The sequence below is a fragment of the Oryx dammah genome, unplaced genomic scaffold (assembly GCF_014754425.2).
Source record: "Oryx dammah isolate SB20612 unplaced genomic scaffold, SCBI_Odam_1.1 HiC_scaffold_17, whole genome shotgun sequence".
NCBI lineage: Eukaryota > Metazoa > Chordata > Mammalia > Artiodactyla > Bovidae > Oryx > Oryx dammah.
In genome coordinates, this window is record NW_024070201.1 from 63,141,600 (window position 1) to 63,167,843 (window position 26,244).

Sequence of the window (26,244 nt, forward strand, 5' to 3'; positions counted from 1 at the left end):
CTAGGAGAAAGGTAGAATATACTGCTATTGAAATGAGAAGGGAAGTGATATATAACTTCTGATGGAATTAAGCAATGTTATTACAGGTTAAAATTCAAGGAGTCTAGAAAAGCCCATACTATCTTCAAAAGAGTTGATGGCAGCCATCAGATATTAGTTATGTGCAGCCCTTCATTCAAAACTGGTATTATGACTATATAATTACCTTCCCACTGAAAAAAATATTTTTGGAAAAGATGTGTATAATATTCAGGGAGAACGAGGATATACTAAAATGAAATATTCCTTTTCATTAATAAATTAGTACTTCCTTTTTAAAATGATTTTCTCAGCATGAGAGTCTGAGGATAGATTGATCAGACTAATCTGAAAATACATTATACATTTTACTCTCCATAAGTCAGTATAATCAATCAGGAGATAGTACTGAATAATGGAAATGTCCAGAATGTCTTTGTTTTTTTGTCACCTTCATTTCAGAGAAGGATAATAATCTATTACAGAATTTTTATGTTTTATTGTCATTATTCAGAGAAGCAATTCCAATTCACCCATGAAGGGTGGCTGTATGAGGAATGATGTTTTTATTTTTAAAATATGAAAATTTTTATGGTTCTTGATGTGGGAATTCATAAAATAATGTGAAATTTTCATAATAAAGTACTTAATGTCAGAAATAATGGAAAATGTGATAGTCTCATAGGTGAGAGATTATAATAGAGAATCGTAAAATAAATACTAGTTGTATCATGGCAGCTAGATCCAAGGTATAAAAATATTGAAGAGAGACTTTGTTTTGAGAAAATCGAGTTCATGTTTGTCATACATCAGAATCTGGACATAGAATCGTTGCAGCTCATTTAGTTTGCCTCCTTGTATTGAAACTATATGATGTAGAAATTTGCTATGTACGTGTTTGTGAAATATTCCATCTCATAATGTCAGGCTTGAACTTTTAATAGAGAGGGATTGTTAGGCTATTTGATTAGACACAGGAAGAATACTCACATTTGAATTTCTGAGTGAATAGGCTATAAATAACCGATGACTAATTAATTGATGGTCCATATTGGTAAGGATCATCAATTATTGATGAGTGGTAATAGAGTGTAGGAGAGTACAGCCTTGAGAGTTAGGCAGAATTCAGATCCCTCGATCGGAGGTTATATTTTTCTCTTTGATGAAATGGGTGTGTTGACTTAGAATTTGGTTTGGGCTCTATCACTGTTGGGGTATTATTAAGAGTGATGATTCTACATTTGTATCTTTATAGTTTAGTACCAGCTGAGAAAGAGGCAAAAAGTCAGACGAGTGGAGATCAGAGTTAACAGTTTTAACGCTGATGATTTTCTTCAATTGGAAAATGTGACTTAAGTCTGTGGCCTTCTACAGTTGGACTCCTCAGTACAGCCCCTGTGTAGACTTTGGCCTTTTGTTTGAGAGAGAGAGTTTGTGTATATAAACTTCACATCTTGAGTAACTTCCCAGCACCCACTGGGCCTGCTCGCAGGAACAGAGAGAGTTGGACTTGCTTTCTGCTGTGAAGGGCAGGTCCATTTATGCCTAGTGCGTAGAAGAACGGAAGGGAACATGCAGGCTCGCCATAGGCAGGCAGGTCTATAATGAGGAGAAGACTGAGGCAGCTGTATTTGTTCGGGCCCTTTTCCCAGTCCTTTAGAGGGGAGTGAATGAAAAGTGCAGGGAGGACAGAAGCTTCCTCCCAGATATTTCAGAGCTGGAACTCCTTTACCATGAAGCCATAGGAACTCCCCATTTGAAATTACATTAAAATTATTTGTTTCTCAAAGAAAACGTTTAACTTCATTTAATATTAGTATTAAATTTCCTCATTTCCAACCCCAAAACATCAATGGGGAGAAAAAGTGCTGTTCTACTCTTTTCCACATTTGAAATATGCTAGATGTGATATGTTTTGCTTTTTTATGTCAGAGAGTTAAATAATCTGAGAAGAGAATAAATTTGTGGAGGATTGCAGGGCATGTAGTTTGTTCCTGTGGCTGCTGCTAAAGCAGCACTGGAGTGGGCAACTGTTTATTAGTATAAACTTCCTGTAAATTGTAATGTAACCACTGTGTGCTCTGGTCCTGGAAGGTGGAACTCTTGGGAAGCACATCTGGCAAATACATGAAGTGTCTTCTTTTTTGATACCTGAGGGAAAAGTAGCTCTGCTTTATTGAGAGGTCACCCTGGCTTGAGTCTTATCTTTTTGGATCCTAAATCGAATTCTGGTATAGAACACAATCTCAGATTAATTTAATTATATAAGTTCTCTTGCCAGATCATCCGCAACAAGGCAAACCTCTCCTTTTCACACTTAGCAGCAAGAACCCTTGATTCTTGAATAGTATGTAATGTTAGATGAAAGTAAAAACACAACCAGTTTCTTAAAGTTTAATCTTGATTATTCTGTTGTAAATCTAATCTTAATTATTGTGTTGTAGGTTATCAGAAACCAGTTTATTTTCTTTTTATTTGCCTTTTCCTTTGGTCGTTTTACCTGTAAATATTTTTTTTTGTAGTGACAAAAGGGGAAGGAGAAAAAGATGAAACATAAGTCAACTTTTTTTTTTTTTTTAAATCTTGTAAGCACCTGGCTTGAAAATATGCATAGAGGACTTGGGGGAACGATGAATTGCAAATATTCTGGAAAAGATTACTGAACACTTAGTTTGAACAGTTGGGTGTCTTTCATACTGGAATATTTTTTTTCTCAGATTGAATTTCATATTAATTTACATGAACTTTTTGTTGATGCCTCATGAGGTGTCTTACTTATTGTGTTTAATCTTTCCTTTGTTCAATTTCAGCTGATCCTATTAAGATACTCATGCCATCACTGTCTCCTACAATGGAAGAAGGGAACATTGTGAAATGGCTTAAAAAGGAGGGTAAGTAGTGCATTACTAATACTGGTGTTATTTGATCATTTTTGTTTTTTCCTAATCTGCTGGTTTACACAATACATGATATACATGAAATGATTGGTTCTTATGCTTGTTAACCTTTATTGCTTAAGTAAAAATTTATTGTGGTAATGTAGCAAAGGTTTTATGGGGCCAGCCTGTATCTCTTCACAAGCAGAGAATGATCAGCTATTTTAAGGCTTTTTTGCAAGTTTTAGTTCTTAACACTTCCTTTAGTTTCAGCATCATAAAATTGTCAATTCCCTAAAGTTAGTTTGTTACTTTATAATGACTCTGTGTATGTGTTTTCCTGTAGCTAGGCAATCTGATTATAAACTTCATTGGAAAGAACACATAAATAAAAATACTAAAAAAAATTTATAGAAGAGCAGCAGAGGAGAGTTGTAGATCTACTAGCTTTTGAAACATGTTATTAAGCTTTTGTAACTAAAACTGTGGTATTGGTGCATAGAAAGACATACTACTAGAACTGAATAGAAAATGAGGAAATAGACACAGATGCACACCGTTATTTAGTGTTTAAATAGTGAAGGAAGGTGATACTAGATTTTGTCCTTGTGCTGTGCCAGGGATAAATTACAAATGTCTCAGTCACTTAATATACAAAAATGAAACCGGACAAGTACTAGGGAAAAAAAGCTGGTGAATTCCTCTGGAAATAGATAATTACCCTAACTACAACTCAAACTCCAGATGCAATAAAGGAGCTACAGATAATTTGATAGTAAAAATAATAACTTTAGTATAGCTGAAAACATAATAGAGTAAAAAAGTGACAAATTGGAGAAGGGTGTTGCAGTTTTTAACCACAGAGGGTTAATATTTCTAAAAACTAGAATAAGAAAACTATCAACTCAGCAAGAAAATGGGCAAGATATAGGAGTAGATGATTTGCAGAAAAAGAACTACAAATTGCCTTTAAACACGTGAAAAGCTACTTAATATTTTGTACTCATAAATACACAAACTAATGCTACACTGATTTATTATTTCTTACCAATCACTTTAATAGAAATTTAAAAGTTTGATAAGTTATCCTGTTGATGAGACTAGAGGGAATGGGAGGAAGCAGGCACTCTCAAACACTGATGGAGGAAATGCAAAATGGTATAAGCCCTTATTCAGCTGCTCAGTCATGTCTGACTCTTTGCAACCCCCCTGGACTGCAGCACGCCAGGCTTCCCTGTCCTTTTCTGTCTCCTGGAGTTTGCTCAAACTCATGTCCATTAAGTCAATGATGCTAGGGAAGAAAATTTGTCAATACCTAGAAAAATTACATTTATATTTACCCTTTGGCCAGGCAGTTCTATTTCTAGGGATCCTATCTCAAGGCAAAAATAAGAAAAGACGCACATGTGAGGCTATTTATTACAGCAGTGTTTGTAATAGCAAAAGGTGGAAACAGTCCAGCGGTGGTCAACACAGAGTTTGATGAATAACATAGACGATATCCACAGCTATAAGAGGAATGAAGAGTATCTCTGATACTATTGTAGCTTGATCTTCAGGGCAGAAAAGCAAGGTGGAAACTGGTAGATACAGTATGTATCATTCATGAAAAAAAGAGGAGTACTAATATTTGGAAATTTTAAAACACAAAAAAAATTAACAAAAAAAAATGGTTATCTGTAGTGCAGTTGAGGAAACTGTAGTGAGTGGAGAGAGTAGAAGCTAGATTTCTCTGAATGTATCTTGTTTGTCTCCTTAACTTTAGAACACATACATATTTTACATAATTTTAACACAATTTAAAAGACTCCTAACCGTGGAAACCAGATGAAGCAGAAGGGCCTAATTATATACTGACTAACTGATACAACACCCGTGCAGAGAGGGGCTATTTCAAATGTCAGTAAACTTGACTGTATATACCTGCTAAATTGTAACTGAAAGACAATGACATCTCTAAAAATATAAACTGTTTAGAGTAATTGTATTATAGTGGTTATGTTGGTTGTCTTTGTTACTCTAAGGTTTTTTAGAATGTGTTTAATGGGATAAGCAGATGAGTGATTAAGCTGATATTATTGGGAACCCAGCCTTTGGATGAGTTTTAAAGGAAAATATATGAAAGATAGCTAGGGTTAAGGAAAGATCCTGTGATGGTTAATTTTACAGCTCTTTTCCATGGCAGGGCCTGGAAAAACCACAAACCTGCTAGCGATGAGCACCCCTAACAATGAGCCTATAGTCTCTGCCATTTCCTGCTGAAGTTAACCAGAGCTTCTTGGAAAATAGCTGCTTCCAGGTCTGTGGCAGGCAGTGTACAAGATGGAATGTGAAAGTGCAAGTCGCTCAGTCATGTCTGACTCTTATGACCTCATGGACTGTATAGTCCATGGAATTCTCCAGGCCAGAATACTAGAGTTCTCTTCTCCAGGGGATCTTCCCAACCCAGGAATTGAACCCAGGTCTCCCGCATGGCAGGCAGATTCTTTACCAGCTGAGCCACCAGGAAAGCCCAGGAATGCTGGAGTGGGTAGCCTATCCCTTCTCCAGTGAATCTTCGCTACCCAGGAATCGAATTGGGGTTTCCTGCTTGAACCTATTGTCAATTTAGAAAGCAAAGCAGTTATCAAAAACTCCTGAAAGTGAAGTCACTCAGTTGTCTCTGACTCTTTGCAACCCCATGGACTGTAACCTACCAGGCTCCTCTGTCCATGGGATTTTCCAGGAAAGAATACTGGAGTGGGTTACCGTTCCCTTCTTCAGGGGATCTTCCCGACCCAGGGATCGAACCTGGTTCTCCTACACTGCAGACAGACTCTTTACTGTCTGAGCTACTGGGGAAACCTTTCAAGCTAAGTTCCCTGAAAACTCCTGAGGGCATCTTAATGGACTCAGGACTCAAAAATGGGCCAATTTGAGAATCAGTAAGAATAGTATCTATGGTGTATTTTGAAACACATTAAATATATTTGAATTCAAAGCTTTCAGTAATTCTCCTTTAGGGAATACCAGTAAAGTAACTCGTTTTGAAAACTGACGATGAGTGGAAAGACTTTCAAGTATTGTCCTTGCCTTTCTTCTATGAACTGTAGCTCAGAATAACCATGTGCCAAGAAATTTCTAATTAGTGGCGTATTTCCCAATTCTTAAAAGATGGAGGAATGATAGAATGTCACCGTGTCACAGTTTTGCAAACTCTAATGAATTAAGGGATATTGCCAGTGACCATCAATGCTCTGCTATTGTCACAAAAAGAGAGAAAACCAGCTAGTACACCCACCAGCTATAAGATTGTCTTGCCAGAAACTTGAGCCAAATGTGATCAAGTTTATAGTTGTAACACCAATTTCCAGGAGATATAGGGGATGTATTCAGTGACACCATGAGGAATATATCAGCATAATCCAGTTCCAATGTAGGGACCTTATTTTGTTTATGATTCAAGTAACTAAAACATTTGGGGACATTTGAAAATTACATGTTTAATGAGATTAAGGCATGAATCATTTTAGAGGTTTAATGATACTGTGATAATCATTTGAAAAAATTTATCTCTAAGAGATATGAGTTGAAATACTTATGTATGAAATGACAGTATGTCTGGCATTAACTTCGAAATACCTCTGGTGGGAGGATGAGCAAAGTTGTTCATGAGTCAACTGACAGTTGTAAAAGTTTCTAAGTTGGTTTATTAACTCTCTTTATCACTTCTGAGATTTTTGTGCTAATCTTTTCTAAAGTTGTACAGTCTGTAGCCTTTGGGATATAACTTGGAGTGAGAAACTACTCTTTCCTCAGTTTTTTATAAGTTCAATGTGAATTTTGAATCTTGTTAGTAAGACAGTATTTGTTATAATAGTACCTAAGCTGTATTAATCTCTTACTTATATAGAAACCATTTTACCAGATTTTTTAGAATGTGTTTACTGCAGTAACATTGGTTTATAACACCGTGTATTTCATGTGTACAGACTCAGATTTCTTCTCTATGTGCTGCGCTGTGCTCACCACCAAAACCTTACGTCTCCATCTGGTACCATGTGGTCGATCCTCTTCCCATTTTGTCCTCTCTGCCTTCCCCTCCCCTTTCCCCTGATTACTGGGTAACCACTATTCTGTTGTCTGTGGCTCTGTGTTTGTTTTGATTTGTTGATTCTTTGTTTTGTTATATTCTTTGTATGAGTGAAATCATATTTATCTTTCTTTGCATTATTTCATTTAGCATAATACCCTCAAGGTCCATCCCTGCTGTTGCAAATAGCAAACTTTTCCTCTTTTTTATGACTGAATAGTATTCCATTAAATAATGTATTTATGTATATATCTCACATCTTTATCCATTTATCTGTTGATGATCACATAGGTTGTTTTTATACAACTTAAGTATTACAGTAATTCTTGTAAATAATTATTTTGCCAGATTTTAAATACTTAGTATGGTGCTTAAAAAGATAAGACTAAGTATATGGAGGCCAAAGAGATGAGGAATCTACAGTGCTCATGGTACAAAAGAACAGAGGAAACATCACTGTGGAGGAAGTTGGAGAAGGAGATTTTTATTTTCCTGGCAGCTGGCTTCTTTCCCTTTTGTTTCTGTTGTTGTTACTGTGTACCAGGCATTGACTGTGAAGTGGCTTCTTTAGCCATCTCCCTGTGCTTTACTCCTCCTGCAACATGTTAAACTTTTGGAGAGTTGAATTTCCATTAGGGTTTGTTGAACAGATGTATAGAGATATTGACCATATGAGTTCCCCATAGCCATTATTATGCCTCAGATTGAGAAATGTTAAACCAAGCATTAAACATGTAAAGAGAAGAGGAAAGAGCGAGCTGAGAATGAAAGACATGGTCTGGGAGCACTGACCCCAGAGGGTAGCCCTGAAAGGACTTCTGGGGTCTCTTTGTGATTCAGTGGGCACAGATGTCACCCTGACAAATGCTGGTATTGAATGGTCCAGCCTAGTGCTTATGAAGTGGTATAGAGAGAGTTTAGGCAGTGGGCAGGAGTTCAGAGTATGACAGGGCTGTGCTGTGATTCTAGGAAATGAGCCATTCTTGGCAGCAACGACAAGTGTTGGGGTTGGGAAGAAGGCTGCAAGTGGAAGTACAAGCTTGAAAGTACGAGAGAAAAGTACCCAGTTCTTGTGGGTAAGAGGCAGGACCGGGATGCTAGAAAGGCAATAAGACAAATGATAAAATGGGCCTTGCAGCAGGAGTTTGGATCTGTGGACTGGGCCAGGATCGGAGATGGGAGGTATGACACACGGAGGCTCTTCTGTGACCCCATGGACTGTAGCCTGCTAGGCTCCACTGTCCATGAGATTTCCCGTGCAAGCCTACTGGAGTGGATTGCCAGTTCCTTCTTGAGGGCATCTTCCCAACCCAGCAGTAGAACCCAGGTCTCCTGCATTGCAGGCAGATTCCTTACCACCGAGCCACCTGGGAAGCTCTCTAAAGCCATATGCTTTACAGACAAATATATTTGTTTGACTTGGAATTTAAAATGCCTCCTCTGTTGAAAATGTTCTCTCATAGGCCTCTTCTTGTGAGGCTTTGGGGGTTCAGATATATAGTATTTGCATTTCCTGGGATCGCGCGAGTAGGGGTGAAGCAGTCCTGGGCTGATAATCTTCCTGGGTTCCTTGGCAGATGCCATTATTATGGAAAACATAGTCTCTAAGCCGTTTCACACAAGAGTCCCAGATAAAGTCCCACTTTAGCCACAGATTCACAATTCCATCTTTAGTAATTGACATGGAAGCTGCCTTTTAGGAGCAAAAGTTATTAGACATAACAAGCAGCAGAATTAGACCTCCAAGAACTTCAGTTAATTGGAATTACTACATATATCAAAATATATGTTTAAAATGATAAAACGTTTAAGAGAAGGAATTGAAACTATGAAAAAAGACAAACACAATCCAGACAGATTTGAAAAGGGCAAGTAGAACTTCTAGGAATGAAAAATATTGTCTTCAAAATTAGAAAATGTAAAACTCAGATTTGGGTTAAAGTGTAGATGTGACTGACCAAAGGTTTTGTGAAGTCCAACCTGAGAAAGTTGGTCTGCATGCAGCAGTGAGATAAAGCAGTAGCAAATACAAAAGAGAAGCTGAGACATGAGGAATAAAATGAGAATCCTATACTAACCCAACAGGAAGAATTCTACAAGGACAAAAAGAGAGAATGAGGAAGAGGTAATAACAACAAAAAAAACTGACAGAGACTTTTCTAGAATTTGAGAAAGACAAATGTCATGTAAGTGAAAGAACCAGTGCTTCATTAGGAAGCATTTTGAGCCATTGGCTCTGCAGGGTTGCTGCCACCTTTTAAAATAATTATCAGTATCTAAGAAAGTTCCACCTTTATTAATAATGCAGTCAGTTGGAATCTATTTTTAAGTTTCTTTTTTCCTGATGAATTACAGAGCTTTGGCTATTTCCATATTCAGTATGACAGTGTTGGTGTCATTAAATAATGATTCGGACACAGACCAGCCTTTTAAGATTATTATAAAAAGATTAAATTTCTTCACGCTTTGAGACCTGAGGGGCAAGTATTAATAGATAAGAGGATTCTTTGGACCACATTTATCTCTTGGTCTTGCAGCTCACTGGCAGTCTGATAAGTTATTCACAGCCATTAGAATATGGTGAGTATGATGAAGAGCCAGGAGACAAACGGTTTCATCATTCTGTTCTTGATTACACGTGCTGTTTTCATATAGGACAAGCCAGGATGTACTTGAAGCCCTTGGAGGCTGTTTCCTTGATGGTTGCTTTTAAAATTCCGTGTTCCACCAACTGAGGAGAAATGTTTACCAGTATACATAAGTAATAGAGAGAAGTCTAAATCCTTGGTTCTCCATAATTCACCGGCTTCTTGTTTAAGGTCATCCCCTTTATGAATTGTTTTGGTGTGTGTGAGCATAATTTAGTTCTGTGTATTGTACACATGGGTAGGGTTATATATGGCTTAGTGTTGTGCTTGTTTCACGACTTGGTTCTATCATTATGTGTTAAAAACATTTACATTCTGTAAGAAAACTTTTTATATACTTTTTATCTCACTAGCTACATTAAAAAAATTTTTTATCTTGAAATCTTTATTGTATGGTTACTGTTTAAAACACTGAGTTTAAACTTTCAGACATTTAAGAGGATTGAAATTTTTTTCATGAAAAAGAACAATGTATCTAATTTTGAATCTAATTTATTTTTAAGCTGAGGCTAATGATCTGATAACCTTTGGTGGATGGCAGTTGGGTCTTACAAACTAACCTTTCTTGAAAACAGGAGACTGTAATTTACAACTGTTACCTGTCAGGGCGGGGTTGGGGGGGTGGGGGGGTGGTAAGCCAAGCCAATAAGAGTGATAGGGAAATACTCTGGCCTGGATTTGTCCTTTGGGGTTCCCACTCTGCCATGAAATATCTGGGAGTGAGTTGAACTAGATGATAGCTAAGATAAATCCTTGATTTCACAGAATTCTTTGATAACTCAGTTTCCTTCTCTTTTTTGAAGTCATAGTGTTTTATAACCTCCTCAGGAGTCTCCTGAGTATCATCTGAAATCTGCCTCATACATGGAGGGTAGGGAGAAATGGAAGAAAGAGGCTCCAGTTTGACAAGTGACACGTTTAAATTAATAAGCAAGGGGACTTTCATGAGAGGCCACAGGCCGGGCTGAACCCCACACCACCAGCAAGAATCTTAAAAGTATACAGAGACCTACGCTGGGCTCAGTCACATACACTGTCCAGGTGATCTCAGCACCAGAATTCTATCTCATGACTATGTCCGTGGGCAGCTTCTAGGGCTGGGAAGGCAAGCAGAGGGCACATTTCACAGGGAGTGGGTGAGGGACTTCCATTCGCTCTTGTACAGCAAGTGGTCACAGCCTCCTGATAGCCACTATCATCACATGTAAACATGTAATAATACCGCATATAAATTATTCCCATCTTTTTTGATCTAATGAGTGTTAGAAAAGTAATTTCATAATGAATATTACAATACTTAATTTCAGTCTGAGGATTAAGTACCAAATATGCGTCATTAAGTTAGTAGAGAAAGCAGTTCAAAAATGCTAGGTAACATGTAGAATTTCAAAATCTGCTGAAAGGTGAATTGTACTGCAATTCCACATTTTTATTTCAAGCTTGTTATTTGATGGGGGAAGTGTGCATCAGATATTTTTATTTAAAGTGTATATAGATTATTTTTTCATCAATTTAAAGGTCAAATCATGGGGTGGCAAAGAGTTGGACATGACTGAACGGAACTAAACTGGAAGGTCAAATCTGTTAAAACAACAAAAAGGAAGAAAATATTCTTGTTCCCTTCTATTGTGAGAGCATATTTAAGAGTATGAAAAACATTGTTTTCTTTCTTGAGATATTTAAGAGCATATCCTGAAACACTGGAACAAAACTAGGCTGACATACTAACAGTTTTGTGCAGTACTTGGCCACATCTGGAAGCAACGTGGAACTTGCTTTATCAGCCACGTTACTGCTGCCACGCTTGGGGTTTGTTATCTGTCAGAAACTATTGTTTTATGTGGGCTTTGCTTCTGTCATGTGACTGGGAATCTTGACTATTTCAACATTTTTGAGCAAACCTTAGTCTGTACCTAACTAATATAGTGTATAGAATTCAGAAATAAAACTGTCTTGGATGAGTTGATCACTGAATCGTTATTACCAGTTGCTACTGGAAAGTTAAATGGGTCTCTGGCTTTTATTGTAGATGGCTTCGGTTTCTGTTTTTTTCTGGGGATTTGTATACATGTTTGGATGCAAAAATGGAAAAAATTTTAAATGTGTGTTTCACACATAACTTCAGTGTTGTTTCAGTATACTACTATTTTAACAGCTTTTGAGGTATAATATACACACTGTAGTCTTCACCTATTTTAAATGCACAATTCAGTGATTTTTAGTGAATATATAGAGTTCGGAAACCGTCATCAAAATCCAGTTTTAGAACATTTCTATCACCCCCCAAAAAATCCCTAATGCTTGATTACAGTCACTTCTTTCTCTTATCACTATCTTGATCTGCTTTTTTCTCTAAAAATTTGCCTTCTCTGGGCATTTAATGTAAATGGAATCATGTTTTATGAAGCCTTTTGTGACTGGCTTCTTTGATTTAGCGTGGTTTTGCAGTGCATCCGTGTTGTAGCATGTATCAGCAATTCATTCCTTTTATTGCTGAATCACCTTTCATCATTATGAATAGCATTTCACATTTGTTGTTAATATTTCTACTATGTCAGAATTCTAGAGTTGGTGAGTGGAATTACAGATGATGTTACTCAGCAGAGCTTTCTGCGGTGGTGGAAGTGTTCCGTGTCTGCAGTGTCCAGTGTTACAGGCACTAGCCACGTGTGTGATGGGCATTGCAGTAAAATGCGAGAGCCAGAGGGATGGAAGGGCGGTTAGCTTTGCCTGGCAGTTTCCTTCTCAAACAACTACTCATGCCTTCAGCCCTCAGAGTAGGACTTCAGATGGCCTAGGAGCTGAGTTGCCTGGGCCGTGGGGCATACAAATGGTATCTTTTCCTGTGTGGTGGAAAGAGTTGGCAAATCCTGACTAGGGGCCCCTTCTCTATCCTCCTACGCTGCTTGGGCACTGACTGGATGGGACTTCTTGGCCTGCTTGTTAGTCTTCTTCATCAGTCAGCCAAGAAACTTCTTGAAGCAGGTCCATCTTGTTATTATTTACCATCAGGCCTTGCGCAGTGTCATTCACAGGGCAGCTAGTAAATATTTGTGTTGATAAACAGTTATTTTTGTCTCTCATCATAGTTGTCATCATGGTTCAGTTTAACACTAAGAGGAGGTGTTTTCTTTAACGTACATGTAGGTGTGACTTACTTGGTCTCCCGCTGCTACCACCACACACACCTAAGTAAAGACTTTCATTCTTCACATTCGGCAAAACAGAATTATTTTGCAAAAGTCATAGAATGTGCTTAGTTGATACGGATCACCACCAACTGTCTGGTCTGGACACACCCAGAATCTGAAAGAGAAAGGGACGCCTGCCTGCGTGTACTCCAGTCCTCAGCCGCCCGCCGGGACAAGGCTCAGACATGATGACGATGCTGGCTTCGGTGCTGGGGAGCGGCCCCCGGGCGGGCCTCTGCTCTGGCCCCTCCTGGGGCCCGCACTCTCGCTCCGGGCCCGCTCCACCTCGGCTGCTGACCCGCACCGTGAGGCGATGGCACAGGGACACGCAGGGACACACAGGAACACAGCGAGGCCGCGGCTCCTTCTGCAGCCAGGCAGCCCTCCTCCTCGCCGTCTGTCGCCTCGCGCCGGCCCTGATGCTCTGTACCAGCCTCTCAAGCTTCTCCTCTAGACTCTGAACTTGTTGTGGACAGAGCCACACCTTACTGTTGTGTTTACACCCTGTGCTAACTGATGAATGAATGCCTTATGTACTAAACGAGTGTTGAATTACCTGTCTGAAATAAGAGTACGCACGCAGTAGGGAACTAGAATGAATCTTGGTTCTCAATGGTCATTCATAACATACCTAACTTCTTAATCTAAAGATGTTGTGAAGTGCTTTTTGAAGAGGTATGTGAAGAGTTAACACTGACAGTTTCATGACTTTTTTTCCCTAATGGCTGTACTTTCAAAATCTTCCTTAGAGTCAGAGAGAGATTAATAAGTAACTCGGTCAAAATTACCAACCAGTAAGTGTCAGGGCTTGGAATAAACCTGTGTCTGTGTTGGAAGAGCTCCTTGTGACTCCTGTGTCTTGCAGTCTCTCCAAGTTATAGCACTAAATTGTTGACCAAGGCTGAAACTGAGTATATTTGGAATCCTCATGGCTCAAAATTTTTCTTTGGCATTCACTTTATCTTTGATTATTGATATGTATGTAGAACCTTAGTTGTGTGATATTAGGGGTAATTGCTATGCCTTACATAATAATACAATGTTTTAAACCTTGCTGTGGTTGCTGGGGAAAGTTCACCACATAATTAGATGCTTCTCTCTGTTTTTTTACATTTTATCTCCCTTTCAGGACTTTTATAAAGCTAATATGTATGTCTGTTTTTTGTGAATGGGTGTACATTTAATTAAAATAAGGAGACAGGATACATGAGTTTTTAAATGTCAGAAATATGCTACAAATAAAATGTAGAACTGAAAGAAATGGTTCAGCTTTGTTTAAAGGACAGTTTGAGGTATACCTTATAAGGAAATGAGAATTTGTGATATTACTTCAGTTTTTTCCTGAAATGTTTTAATCTCACACTCATTATGTATGAGGCACTACCTGGAGTCTTGGGGTTGAAACACTTGAAGTGCGTCCTATCCCTATTGTGAAGTTCATAATTTGCTAAATAGAGGAAAACCCATTTTTAAAAAATAATAGCAGGAGCATAACATTTCATAGTGCAACTTGTGATTAATTACAACTACTCTAGGGATTCAGAAATAGGAACAAAATGATCTAGGTTGATCTATGGCTGAGATAAAATTTGTGAACGATTTTCAAAGGGTGTTTGGAATTTGAAACAGGCAAGCACAAATGACAGAACACTATTTTATAGTTTTCCTTTGGGCAGAATTTCTTTCCTAGGTGTCTAAAAGAAGGATTTAAGTGCTAGGTTGCCTCTTTCAGTTGTTTTTTCCACGGTTACAACAGAAACGTATTAGGATGTGATTCCTTTCCGTTTGCAATGTAGCCTATCCTAACTACCCTGAAATGTGTCAGATAAAGAAGTAATGTGAGACTGTATAATCTGGCACAGTAGCTTTTTCTGAGTGACAGACAAGATTCCTTTGTGGGTCTGATTCCTGCTTACTTCACCAGCCTAATCTCTCATCACTTCTCTCAGGTACTATTAGCCAGATCCTTTGAAGTTCCCTGTTCTCTTTTGCCTCGGGGGCTTTGGGTATGCTGGGCTTTCTGCCTGGATCACTTGCCCCTTTACTAGATTGCCTCCTCCTCATCTTTTCAGGCTCAGATTTTTTTTTTTTTTAAGAAAGCCTTCTCATCTACCAAAAACTGCGTTAGATGCCCCTCCGAATGTTGCCATAGCATCCTGATTTCACCTAATCCCACTGTAATTTCCACTTTATTTATCACAAGATAGTAAGGAAGCTTCATGAGGTCAGAAACCTTAACCATTTCCCCTCACTGTTGAATCCTCAGTGCCATAATATATTTTCAATAAATATTGGTTAAGCAGGAAAATCTCTCTGGGGTTAGACAGAGAGCGCCTATTAGGTGTTCAGTAAATATCTAACAGATAGTTGATTTCATTAAAATAGTTTGTATTGGTTATTCTGAACTATTTTAACTGAGGTATAGACATCTAGGTGAAAATTTTGGTATTCAGTGACAGAGTTTCAGTACAGTGAACTTGCAGAGCATATTTGTTATTTCTGCGTGTTAGATTTTCCTTCCTGCTCTTTTATTGAGTATGCCTATTCATGTTGCTAGGCCAGCTATTTTTGGTGGGTAGCCAAGGGGGTGTGTTTCTGTGTTTTGTATTTTTCTATCTCCTTTTATTCTATTTTTCTTTTAGGTCTGTTTCTTATAAGCAACATTTACCCAGATTTTTGTTTGTTTGTTTGTTTTGATAATCTCTTACTTTTAGTAGGTGGTTTTAATCCATTTATATTAATTGCAGTTACTGGTATGTTTGAACTTATGCCATTTTTGTGTTTTCTGTTTTTATTCTTTGCTTTTTTCTTTTCATGCATCTGCCTTTAATTAAATAATACATTTTGTTATTTTCTATACTTCCTGCTTTTATGAATGCTATAGGTTGTATTTCCATTTTTATATTTTTTGGCATATACCATTAAGTTTTTAGGATACATATTTAATTATATTTTGCCAGTGGAATGTAGAATTATCCAGTATTTTTTTCTCCTGTCTATATCAAAGTTCTGTGTGTTTTATCAAGCCGAAAATAACCTTACCCATCTTGCTGTTTTTTTAGTGTTTGAGTTGTAAACTCTTTTAGCCCCTCGGAAACGTCCTTGTGAATGGTCGCTAGTTAGCGCTCTCTCTTTTCCTGTGCTGCTTGTGCTGCATAGGCCATGCAGCCCCTCTGTCTGCTTTTCTGTTTGATAAACTGCATTTTGTAGTAGCTCATCAATAAGTGGTAAATTTTCTTAGCTTTTATGTATCTAAAGAATACTTTTCCTTCATTCTTGAATGGTGGTTTGGCTGCATATAAAATTCTAGACAGTTATTTTTCCTCAGCTTTTTGAAGATATTACTCCATTGTCTTCTGACCTCTATTGCAGCTGCTGAGAAGTGTGCTCTCAGTCTGTCATTCCATTGAGGTAATCTATTTTTTTTCCTTCTGATAGCGTTTAAGATTGTGTTTCTATTGTTGACTGTATGCAACTTCTATACAGTGTATCTACAATGTGGAGTCACGTGTATGCAGTAATTCTTTTTATCAAGGTATTACCTGCACAAAGTGTAAACACAGTTAATTTTTATACGTACATGTATCCAGGTTACCAACACCTAGTCACAATGCAGAATATTTCCAGCAAGTTCCAAGACTCCCTATGTCCCCTCCTAGTCAATACATCATAGATCACCACACTGTAAACTCATTTAGTACTCTTTCATTTTGAAGATACATATCTCTTTTCAGCTCTAGGAAATTCTCAGCGAATATCTCTTCAGTTACTGTTTCTCCACTATTCTCTCCCATCTCTTCCCTTGGAACTCCTTTGGATAAATGTTGCAGCCTCAGTTTATGTCCTTAGCTGCTCTTTTCTACTTAACTTTTTGTATGCTCATATTAAGTATTAAGTTCCAGGTAGTTCATTGAAGCTGTCTTTAATTTACTAAATCATTCTTTTACTACCTCACCTGTAGAACATATCCATTGACTGTTTTTTTTTTAATATATATATAAAATTTCATTCACTGTATTTTTCATTTCTGAAATTTCCAGTTTAGTTTTTTTTTTTTTTCCTTTCAACCTGATAGTTTTGTTTCGTACATTATTTTTCTTCTTTAATCTCTTGTTCTTGTGATGGATCTTTTACCTTTGTTTCTGTTTCTGAACATCCTTAAGATACTTATTTTAAAATCTTCGGTGGGTTGCACTAAACAGATTGCATCTGAAATGGATTTCTGAGTCAATTCCTGATTTCTGTGGTTTTCCTTCTTGGCATTAAGTTTCTTCATGTTTTGGAACTTTGTTTTGCCACTTACTTTTGAGGGGAATGTTTTTGTTTTAGTTTCAGTGCCTTCCCACCTGTGCCTGAGTCTCCCTTTCCCCACCCCTCAGTCTAGGGATGTTGCTAGACCTTGTTGATCCTTGGTATACCGGCAGATGCACTGATGGAACCAGAGGGCGGCTTGGCTCTGTTCCTGGTCTTCAGGTAGTTTTTGTTCCCTTATTAGTACCTTATTGGACCCACACTTCTGATTTAAAGCCATAGTTCCAGTCAGAGGTTTGGGTTCCCTGTTTTATCAGTCTCCTGTTATAAGTAGAGCCCTGCTCCAGCCCTAGCCTTAAGGAGAGAATTGATGTGAGTAGTTCCCTGCTTTTAGTTCCCTTTGCGCCAAAGAAAACCACTATACATCACCCTTCCTCTGTACCACCTGCTTTTAGATCCAGAAGCCAGCAGGTCAGGTTCTGCTCAGCATTTTTGAATATCCATACCATTTCTGTTTGACCTTAGCTATGTCTTTGATTTTCTCTCATCATGCTTCATATGTTTTTATTCATTTTTGCTCTGTGCCAGCAGGGTTTCTGAACTCGCTTAAGATGTTGAAGAGGTGTTATTAATTGTAAAACTGTTGGAATAATAGTCAAAATATATTCAAAAGAAAGGACTGTGGGGTCTGGAATTGATTTGTTCAGAGGAGGATATGCATCCCCTACTATTCTCCATAAAATGTGATGTAATATTTGCTCAACAATCTCTGTAATCACTTTTTTACTATAAGAGATATAGCTTATGTCATTATTGGGCTTTTGGAAAATGTGAGAAAGCATACTTATACACAGAAACACACAGAAACATACACACAGTGTGAGAATTACTTGTCATTCCACAGCCCAGAAATAGCTGTTGAGTATTTTAATACTTATTATCGTGTTTTAAACACTTTACACCCACCAACTCACATAACTAATATTCATATTTAAAAAACAAAACAAACCCAGTCTTGTTTTGTAGGTGAAGCTGTGAGTGCTGGAGATGCCTTATGTGAAATAGAGACTGACAAAGCTGTGGTAACCTTAGATGCAAGTGATGATGGCATCTTGGCCAAAATAGTGGTAAGTTTTTATTTTGATTGTCTTCAACAGAATGAACGTTTCCTGTCAAGTTCTTTAAAATTGAGTTAGTGTTTATTTGTACCTCTTTGTTTATGTTGTTGTGGTTGTGTTTTATTATATCTACATAATACATTTTAAGTTCATATATTTAAAATATTTCAGTGTTAGGTCTAATAATAATCAGTGATGATCAGACAACATAGAACTATTTCAACTATGATAAAGATGCTCAGTATTGGGGGTTCTTTAGTGGAAAATGAGAAGCATTCTGACCTGAGGGATGAGAGAAGTGTTCGAGGTGAAATTTAAAGACAAAGAGAACAATAGTTAAAGCTTGAGCTTGCAGTTTCCAAGTTTGTAGTTGGTAAATTTTTTTTTAAAGAAATGTTTTACTGTAGTCTTATGAAAACGAGAAATCTTATCTTCATCTGTCCTCGGACTCCCAGGCCTGAAAGGTGTATAAAGTCAGCTCATCTCCTTTCGCTAGACAAGAAGTTTGAAGTTGTCCTGTGCAGAGTCTTGCATGTAGGTTTCATAGCCACACTAAGTTTCCTGATACTTCCTCATCCTTACAGTTTTATTCATCCTTTATATTTTTACAATTGTTTAAAATATAATTGCATAAAAATGTATCTGTGATTATGTGCTCAGTCGTGTCTGACTCTTTGTGACCCTGTGGACTCTAATCCACCAGGCTCCTCCATCAGTGGGACTTCCCAGGCAAGAATACTGGAGTGGGTTGGCATTTCTTCTTCCAGGGGATTTTCCTGACCTAGGGATCAAACCCATGTCTCTCCTGCATGGGCAGGTAGATTCTTTACCACTGCACTACCTGGGAAGCCCTAAAAAGATATGTGTATGGAATATTTCACATTCTTGCATGTTGTTGACACTCATATCTTTTGATAGCATATTTTCTGTTACACGAGCAAAAGAAAATATGCTGTGGGTCTAGTAAAACCAAAGTCATTTCCTTTTAGGTCTAAGTTTTAATATACTGTAGTAGTTTTGAAAACTTCTCTCAACAGTCTTTGCTTTATAACTAATTAAAAATATGAAGCTGTTACTTGGAAAACTTTGGTTGTATTATTACGTGCTGAAGTTAGTGTAACCCTTCAACAAAAATGTGTAGCAATACAAGAGAGGTTACTTAATTAACAGAAGGAAATATCATGTAGCCATTAAAAAGTAATTCCTAGGAAAAAATGTGATTTCATTATAAGTTAACAAAAATTCAAAATATTTTGGAAAAATGCTTTTATAATTATATATAGATGGTGATTACAGTCTTACAGAACTTTAAATAAAAATATAAATATAGACAAGATTAGAATAAAGTGTTATAAAAATTTGAGGTTTGTCTTTGGGTAGTAGAACTAAATGATTCTCCTGCTCTTTTTTTTCTGTTTTTCTCTATATTCTTAATTTTCTATAATAAGCACTTTCTTGTAATGGAATATTAGAGTTTATATGAAAAGTAAGTGAAATAAAATGCATGAAGCCTGTCTGCGGTTACATGGTATACTCACTGATAGAGTGTGTTTGTTTCTTACCTTCTAGGACAGTTAATGGATAGTGTGGTATAGCAGCTAAGAGCATACATAGGCTCTGGAACCACACTGTTACCTGATTCATATAGATGATCAGTTCTGCCAGTTATTAGTTATGTCATGACTGGCAAATTCTTTAGCGTTCCTAGTAAAGTGGAGGTAGCTGTAATACCCTAGGTTATGGGGTAATAGTAGAGACTGAGATAATGCATATATGCTCATTACAAGGCCTATCACCCACCAAGTGTTGGTAACCATCACTGTTTCCATTATTACACACTTATTCATTCAGTCTTAGTGACCATACTCCCATTTCAGCCTGCATATTTATCTCATAATTTGTGTTGGTTTTTGTGACTAGACGTTAAGTGTCCATTCATGCCTCTGCAGCGCGTTTTGTATAGACACGCTACGCACCTCTTAGTAGTCCCTTGATGTGGTCTCACTCCTGAGCCACCAGCTCACCTCCACTTGGACCATGGATATAATGCCTTCTTTTGTACATTCTATCCAGAGACTGTACTTTGGAATGTCACACTTAATATTTTCTGCATTCCAATTTGTCAAATTCCTTTCAATTGACATCTTCCCTATTGATAGTCATTGTTGAAAATACTTCCTAGGAGGAAATATGAACGGAAGACTAAAAGTTCAGTACCTTTATAACTAGAAAAAAGTAAATGTTCTTACCAAAAATAGTTTATTTCACTAATTTATGGAGCATTTGTAAAGGAAAAACGTTTGAATTAGCAAATGTAATAAGCCCAGCTGTGTGTGCTTTTGGCAAGCTGTGTCTTTGGCCTCAGTTCTGGATTGTTTGGCTATGAAAGTCTTCCAGAATTGATAGCATTTTTCACTCAGGTGCTTAGGAATACATTTCAAATTAATAATGATGCCTTAGGTCAGGAGTACCTATTCATCTGGGCCCCAAAGTTCTGAAAGGTGGTGTGAGGTGGTATGATTGATAACAGCTTTAGTGGAGACGGAAATGGCAGCCCACTCCAGTACTCTTGCCTGGAGAATCCTGTGGAGGGAGGAGCCTGGTAGGCTACAGTCCATGGGGTCGCAAAGAGTCGGACATGACTGAGCGACTTCACTTTCACTTTAGTGGTACAAATAGCAATTTCCTTGCCAAAGGCTGTATATATGTGCTTTAGAGCTCTGTGGCTTTATTATTATTCCACATGCATTTTGGATAATAGGAATGGGAGTATAGTCATATCACAGTGCGTGCAATTTTATAGGGGGAAATTGGAGGAAAGATTAAGGTGGTATTATTGATATTTTTAAAGCCTTTTACCGCCCCGCCCCTCCCCACCCCCCCCACCCCCGCTCCATTCTTAACCTTCCCATTCGCAAGTTACACCTTTGTCTTTCATTCTGGAATAATTCTCACATTAGCACCCATAATAAAATGATTTTTATAGGAATACATGTAAGAGAATCTTATTTTCAGAATCAAGGAGTTGGTTAATTGAGCTTATTAAAAGGCAGATGATGATATAAAACTCCAGTTTTTAGTTTGCCCACATGTTTGAAAGATTAAGAATTATAACCTGTTTTTCTCTTCATAGGGATTTATTTCCATAGTCTTAGAGAGTTTTTTATTTTCTCCCCCACCTCGATTTTATTCTTTTCTTAGTAATCATAATTTTTACATCTGAGTTCCATTTTAAATATAAAATATTAATTATTGTATTTCATTTAGAGCCAGAAAAAAAGCTTGAAAAGAAAAGTGAAGTCGCTCAGTCGTGTCCAACTCTTTGCGACCCCATGGACTGTAGCCTACCAGGCTCCTTCGTCCATGGGATTTTCCAAGCAAGAATACTGGATTCTTATTCTTGATGGAAAATGGGTTGCCATTTCCTGCTCCAGGAGATCTTCCCAACCCAGGGACTGAACGCAGGTCTCATTGTAAGCGGATGCTTTACTGTCTGAGCCACCAGGGAATTCCTGGTGGCTCATTAAGAGCCAGAAAAAAAGCTTAGACACTCTTAAGAATATTAATAAAGAATAACTGCTGCCGGTATAATGATTTTATGATTTATTTCCTATTCAGTTAATGGGAGAGTTGTTAAAGTCTCATTTCATCACACTAGTAAATTGTCATGTAAGAACCTTAAAGTGTTACATGGGTATCAGTTCATAAGTTTAGTCTTAAGTTTATTATTCAGCAAGTAGATAGCACATGTTTTAAGTGGTAAAGTAATAAAATGGAGGGGATTCCCTGGTGGCTCATTGGTAAAGAATCTGCCTGCTAATGCAGGAGACACAGGTTCGATCCCTGGGTTGGAAAGTTTCCCTGGAGAAAGGATATGGCAACCCTCTCCAGTATTCTTGCCTAGGAAATCCCATGGACAGAGGAGCCTGGAGGGCTACAGTCTATGGGGTCGTGAAGAGGTGAACATGACTTAGTGATTAAATAACAATAAAATAGAATATTAAGATGACTTTTTCAGAAGAGTTTAAGATTGGCTTCAAATATATTTAGGGTTACTATATAATTTGTCATACAAGTCAGGATGCTTTTGAGGGTGAAGAGAATGTAAGCTGTTAGGATATATTTAAACATGATTTTTTATTTTAGTTTATTGACTGGCAATACAGTCATTGATTTTTATTTTGGGGTAGGCTGTTACTCTTCAAAACAATTTTCAAAATAGAATTTTTTCTAAATTTTGACATCTATATATTAAAACAGATTTTAAAAATTCCTTTACTGATCATCCGAATATTGCAAAAACAGTGCTCGGTGGTGTCCAACTCTCTGTGGCCCCATGGACTGTGTGGCCAGCCAGGCTTCTCTTGTCCATGGCATTTCCCAGGCAAGAGTCCTGGAGCAGGTTGCCATTTCCTACTGCTGGGGATCTTCCCAACCCAGAGATTGAACCTGTGTCTCTTGCATCTCCTGCACTGGCAGGTAGATTCTTTTCCTCGAACCACCTGAGAAACCTATTACAAAAACAACAGATCGTAATTATTTTGGGTACTGTTCCTCTGATTCAGTTTCTTCGCTATATCTCACTCCAGAACTGTGTCACTGGTGTTTTCTAAAGAATGGATTTTTCCACTGTGGTTTTATTTTATTGTTAGGTTCCCTCTCACCCTCCCTTAAATTTTGTTAAATTGCTTGCAGTCTTCTTCAAAATTACCTTTTGTAGTTTGAAAATTATCAGTTGAAATTTGAAGTTGTGAGACCTTGCAGTTGATTCTTCTTCATAGACTGTATTTTTAATTGAGAAAATATCCTCTCAAAGCCCAGAGCAAATACAACTAAATGGGAAATAGTCTCAGTTCTAAATTTTTTAATACTGAAATGGATAAATGACGTTAAAGTAATAAATGAGTCTGTGTTTCCCATGAACTAAAAAATTAAATCATTTATCATGTGCTCTTCTTTTTTAGGCCTCCTTGTAAAACCAGCACTGTCTTGAGGTGCGAGGTGATTGTTTTGATCATGAGAATGTAATTTACGGACACGGTGCTGATCATATTGACTGTTGTCCCTAGTGTCACACTGCATTTGACCCCTGACTTACTAGCCCTGTGATATTGAGCAAGTTATTTAGCCTTTCCTTCGCAGCCTCAGTTTCCTTATCTATATGTGGGAATAATAATAACACTTCAAAAGGTTTTTAAGAGAATTAAATGAGTGAATACTGTGCAAGAACAGTGCGCAGCACTTGAGTGGCAGGCAAACTGATATTCAAGGACTTGAGTGTTTCTTTCTCCCCTTTGCATTTTAGCTTGTCATTGATTTGTTTTCTGTTTCGTTGTGTCTTACGAATCTTCCTTTTAAATCACTGTTCATTGTGCATGTAAGGTAAATATATATACATTAAAGAACAAAAATTTCAAACTGTATAATGGTTCAAACTATGTTGGGAAAATCTGGACTGGTTTTAAACCAACTTTTGAGTCAGTCGTGTGACTCACCTCATTTCTACTAACCATTGTGTGTGCTCCTTCAGTCCTCACTTAGCAACTCTTAAGCTGTTCTGTTTTAAAGAAGAAAATTGTTTAAATAATTTCTTAACTTACTGATTATTTTTTAATGTCAAATCAAAATAGACAGTATTTATGAGCTCCTTTAATGGAAAGAAGCCCCTCAAACAATTTCTCTCCTGGGAAGTACTGCTGTAGATATTTTGTGTCTTCAGTATCTCATATCCTTGGGTAGACTGGAGAGCTTATTAGAGGGGCTGTCTTTTAGCACTTTTGCAGATAATACATTTCAGCTTGTGGGGATGTCTCTGGTAAAGAACTCAATACTAGGGGTCTGGGCCTACGGATAGAATTCAGACTCTGTGTGTATATGTATATCAAGAAATAGTTCGTCATAGGCCTCACTACCTCAGTGTCTCACATGTTGCTATTTACACTCTAGTGCTGCCAGCCTCGTGGCTGGGCCTTTTTGTATGAATTTTCAACCTTTAGCGATGAGGGGTTCCTGCTGGATCCATGTTGAGTATATTTTTTGTTTCAAAAATAACCCTAATCCTAACCCTAACTTGGTAAGGTCCTTAACATAGGTCTCAGCTATGATTTTTTGATGCAAAAACAAACAAGTGGGAATACATCAAACAGAAAAGCTTTATACAGCAAAGGAAACCATCAGCAAAATGCAAAGGCAACCTACAGAATGGGAGGAAATATATGTAAGTCATATATCTGATAAGGGGCTGATATCCAAAATACATAAAGAAGTCATACAACTCAATAGAAAAAGGCAATCCAATTTAAAAATGAGTAGAAGATCTGAATAGACATTTTTCCAAAGAAGACATGCAGATGACCAACAGTTACATGAAAGGATGCTCAACATCATTAATCATCAGAGAAATGCAAACCTAACCACAATGAGGTGTTACCTCACAACTGTTAGAATAGCTGTTACCAAAAAGATAAGAAACACGTGTTGGTGAGGATGTGGAGAAAAGAGAACTCCTGTGTACTCTTGGTGGGAATGTAAACTGTTGGTGGTGCAGCCTCTATGGGAAGCAGTATGGAGGCTCCTAAAATTTAAAAATAGAACTATCATATGATCCAGCAATTCCACTTCTGATATTTACCCAAAGAAAAAGAAAACACTAACTCAAAAAGATATCTGCACTCCCATGTTTACTCTAGGATTATTTACAACAGCCAAGATACAGAAACTACCTAAGTGTCCACCAGTGAGTGGTTGGATAAAGAAACTAGAGTATAAATACACAGTGGAATACTAAGAATGAAATCTTGCTGTTTGTAAAAACACAGATAGAACTCGAGGGCAAAAAGTTGAAAAAAAATGGAGAGAAGTAAATAAATATGTCCATCTATATGTACATAAGGTATGAATTTAAATAAATATGTATATATGTTATACAAAAAAGATAACTTGGAGAAAGACACCACTATAATCATAATAATAGCATCTTTCCCATCTATGTAGCATTTCCTAGATGTCTGGTACTATTCTAAATGCCTTATATATAACTCATTTATTTCATATAATAACTCTATGAAGTAGTTACTATTATTATTTCCATTTTACAGATGAAGAAGCAGGCAGGGTGAGATAAACCTCACCAAGGTCACATAACTAGTCAGTAGCAGAGCCAGCATTGAAACCCAAAGAACCTGTAAAAAATTGGGAGGGGAGCCTATTAATTTAAATGACAGACTCTAGATCCAATATTTGAGCATTATTGAGCTGTTTTAGCAGAACTAAGTGTAAAACTCTTTCTTTTAGTATTAAGAAATCAGTGATACAAGAGTAGGAGAGAGCTTTGATCAAGTAAGTCAAGTGCCTGGGCAAAGACCTGGGCCTCTGAGACGTCATTAAGCTCCAGATACTGTCACAGAGCAGAGCACATCCACAGTCCGAACTCGGAGCAGTAACAAAGGCTCATTTGGTTTCTCAGCACAGCTTTGAAAAGAGCATAATTTATTCTTTTGTTACTAAGTCTTCATCAATTTTAAATATTTGCTGACTACAACATAAGCAAATATATGCAGAAAACTAGCACACCTCTAAAAGATCTCTTACGGCACTAAGAGAATAGAAAAAGAGAAGTGGTCTTTAGTGAAAGTGAAGTCGCTCAGTCGTGTCCAACTCTTCGAGACCCCATGGACTGTAGCCCACCAGGCTCCTCCATCCGTGGGATTCTCCAGGCGAGAATACTGGAGTGGGTTGCCATTTCCTTCTCCAGGAGATCTTCCCGACCCAGGGATCAAACCCAGGTCTCCTGCATTGCAGGCAGACGCTTTAACCTCTGAGCCACCAGGGACTTCAGTGTGGCTTCAAATGGAACTATAATGGACATTGTTTTATTTTACTCTCTATTAATATATTCAAGTTGTGTGGTAGTATACCATTGTTCATTGCATTTGGGTTTCATGTTCTATCATGTCATTTTTTTTAATGGAAAAATGTGAATAGTTAAAAATAAAATTTACTTAATACTTAGATATGGTGAAAAGGAAAATGATACTAAATGCTCATATTGCCTGCTTCTGAAGATATCAA

General features: G+C 37.5%; 1 protein-coding gene across 1 annotated transcript in view; it reads left to right on the forward strand.

Annotated features, from left to right (window-relative positions):
- Positions 1–26,244, forward strand: part of PDHX (pyruvate dehydrogenase complex component X) — a 73,384-nt gene that overhangs the window by 17,265 nt on the left and 29,875 nt on the right. Inside the window, exons 2-3 of the mRNA XM_040259000.1 lie at positions 2,829–2,909; positions 18,083–18,183. Coding sequence (XP_040114934.1) covers positions 2,829–2,909; positions 18,083–18,183 — 182 coding nt within the window. The remainder of the gene's footprint in view (positions 1–2,828; positions 2,910–18,082; positions 18,184–26,244) is intronic.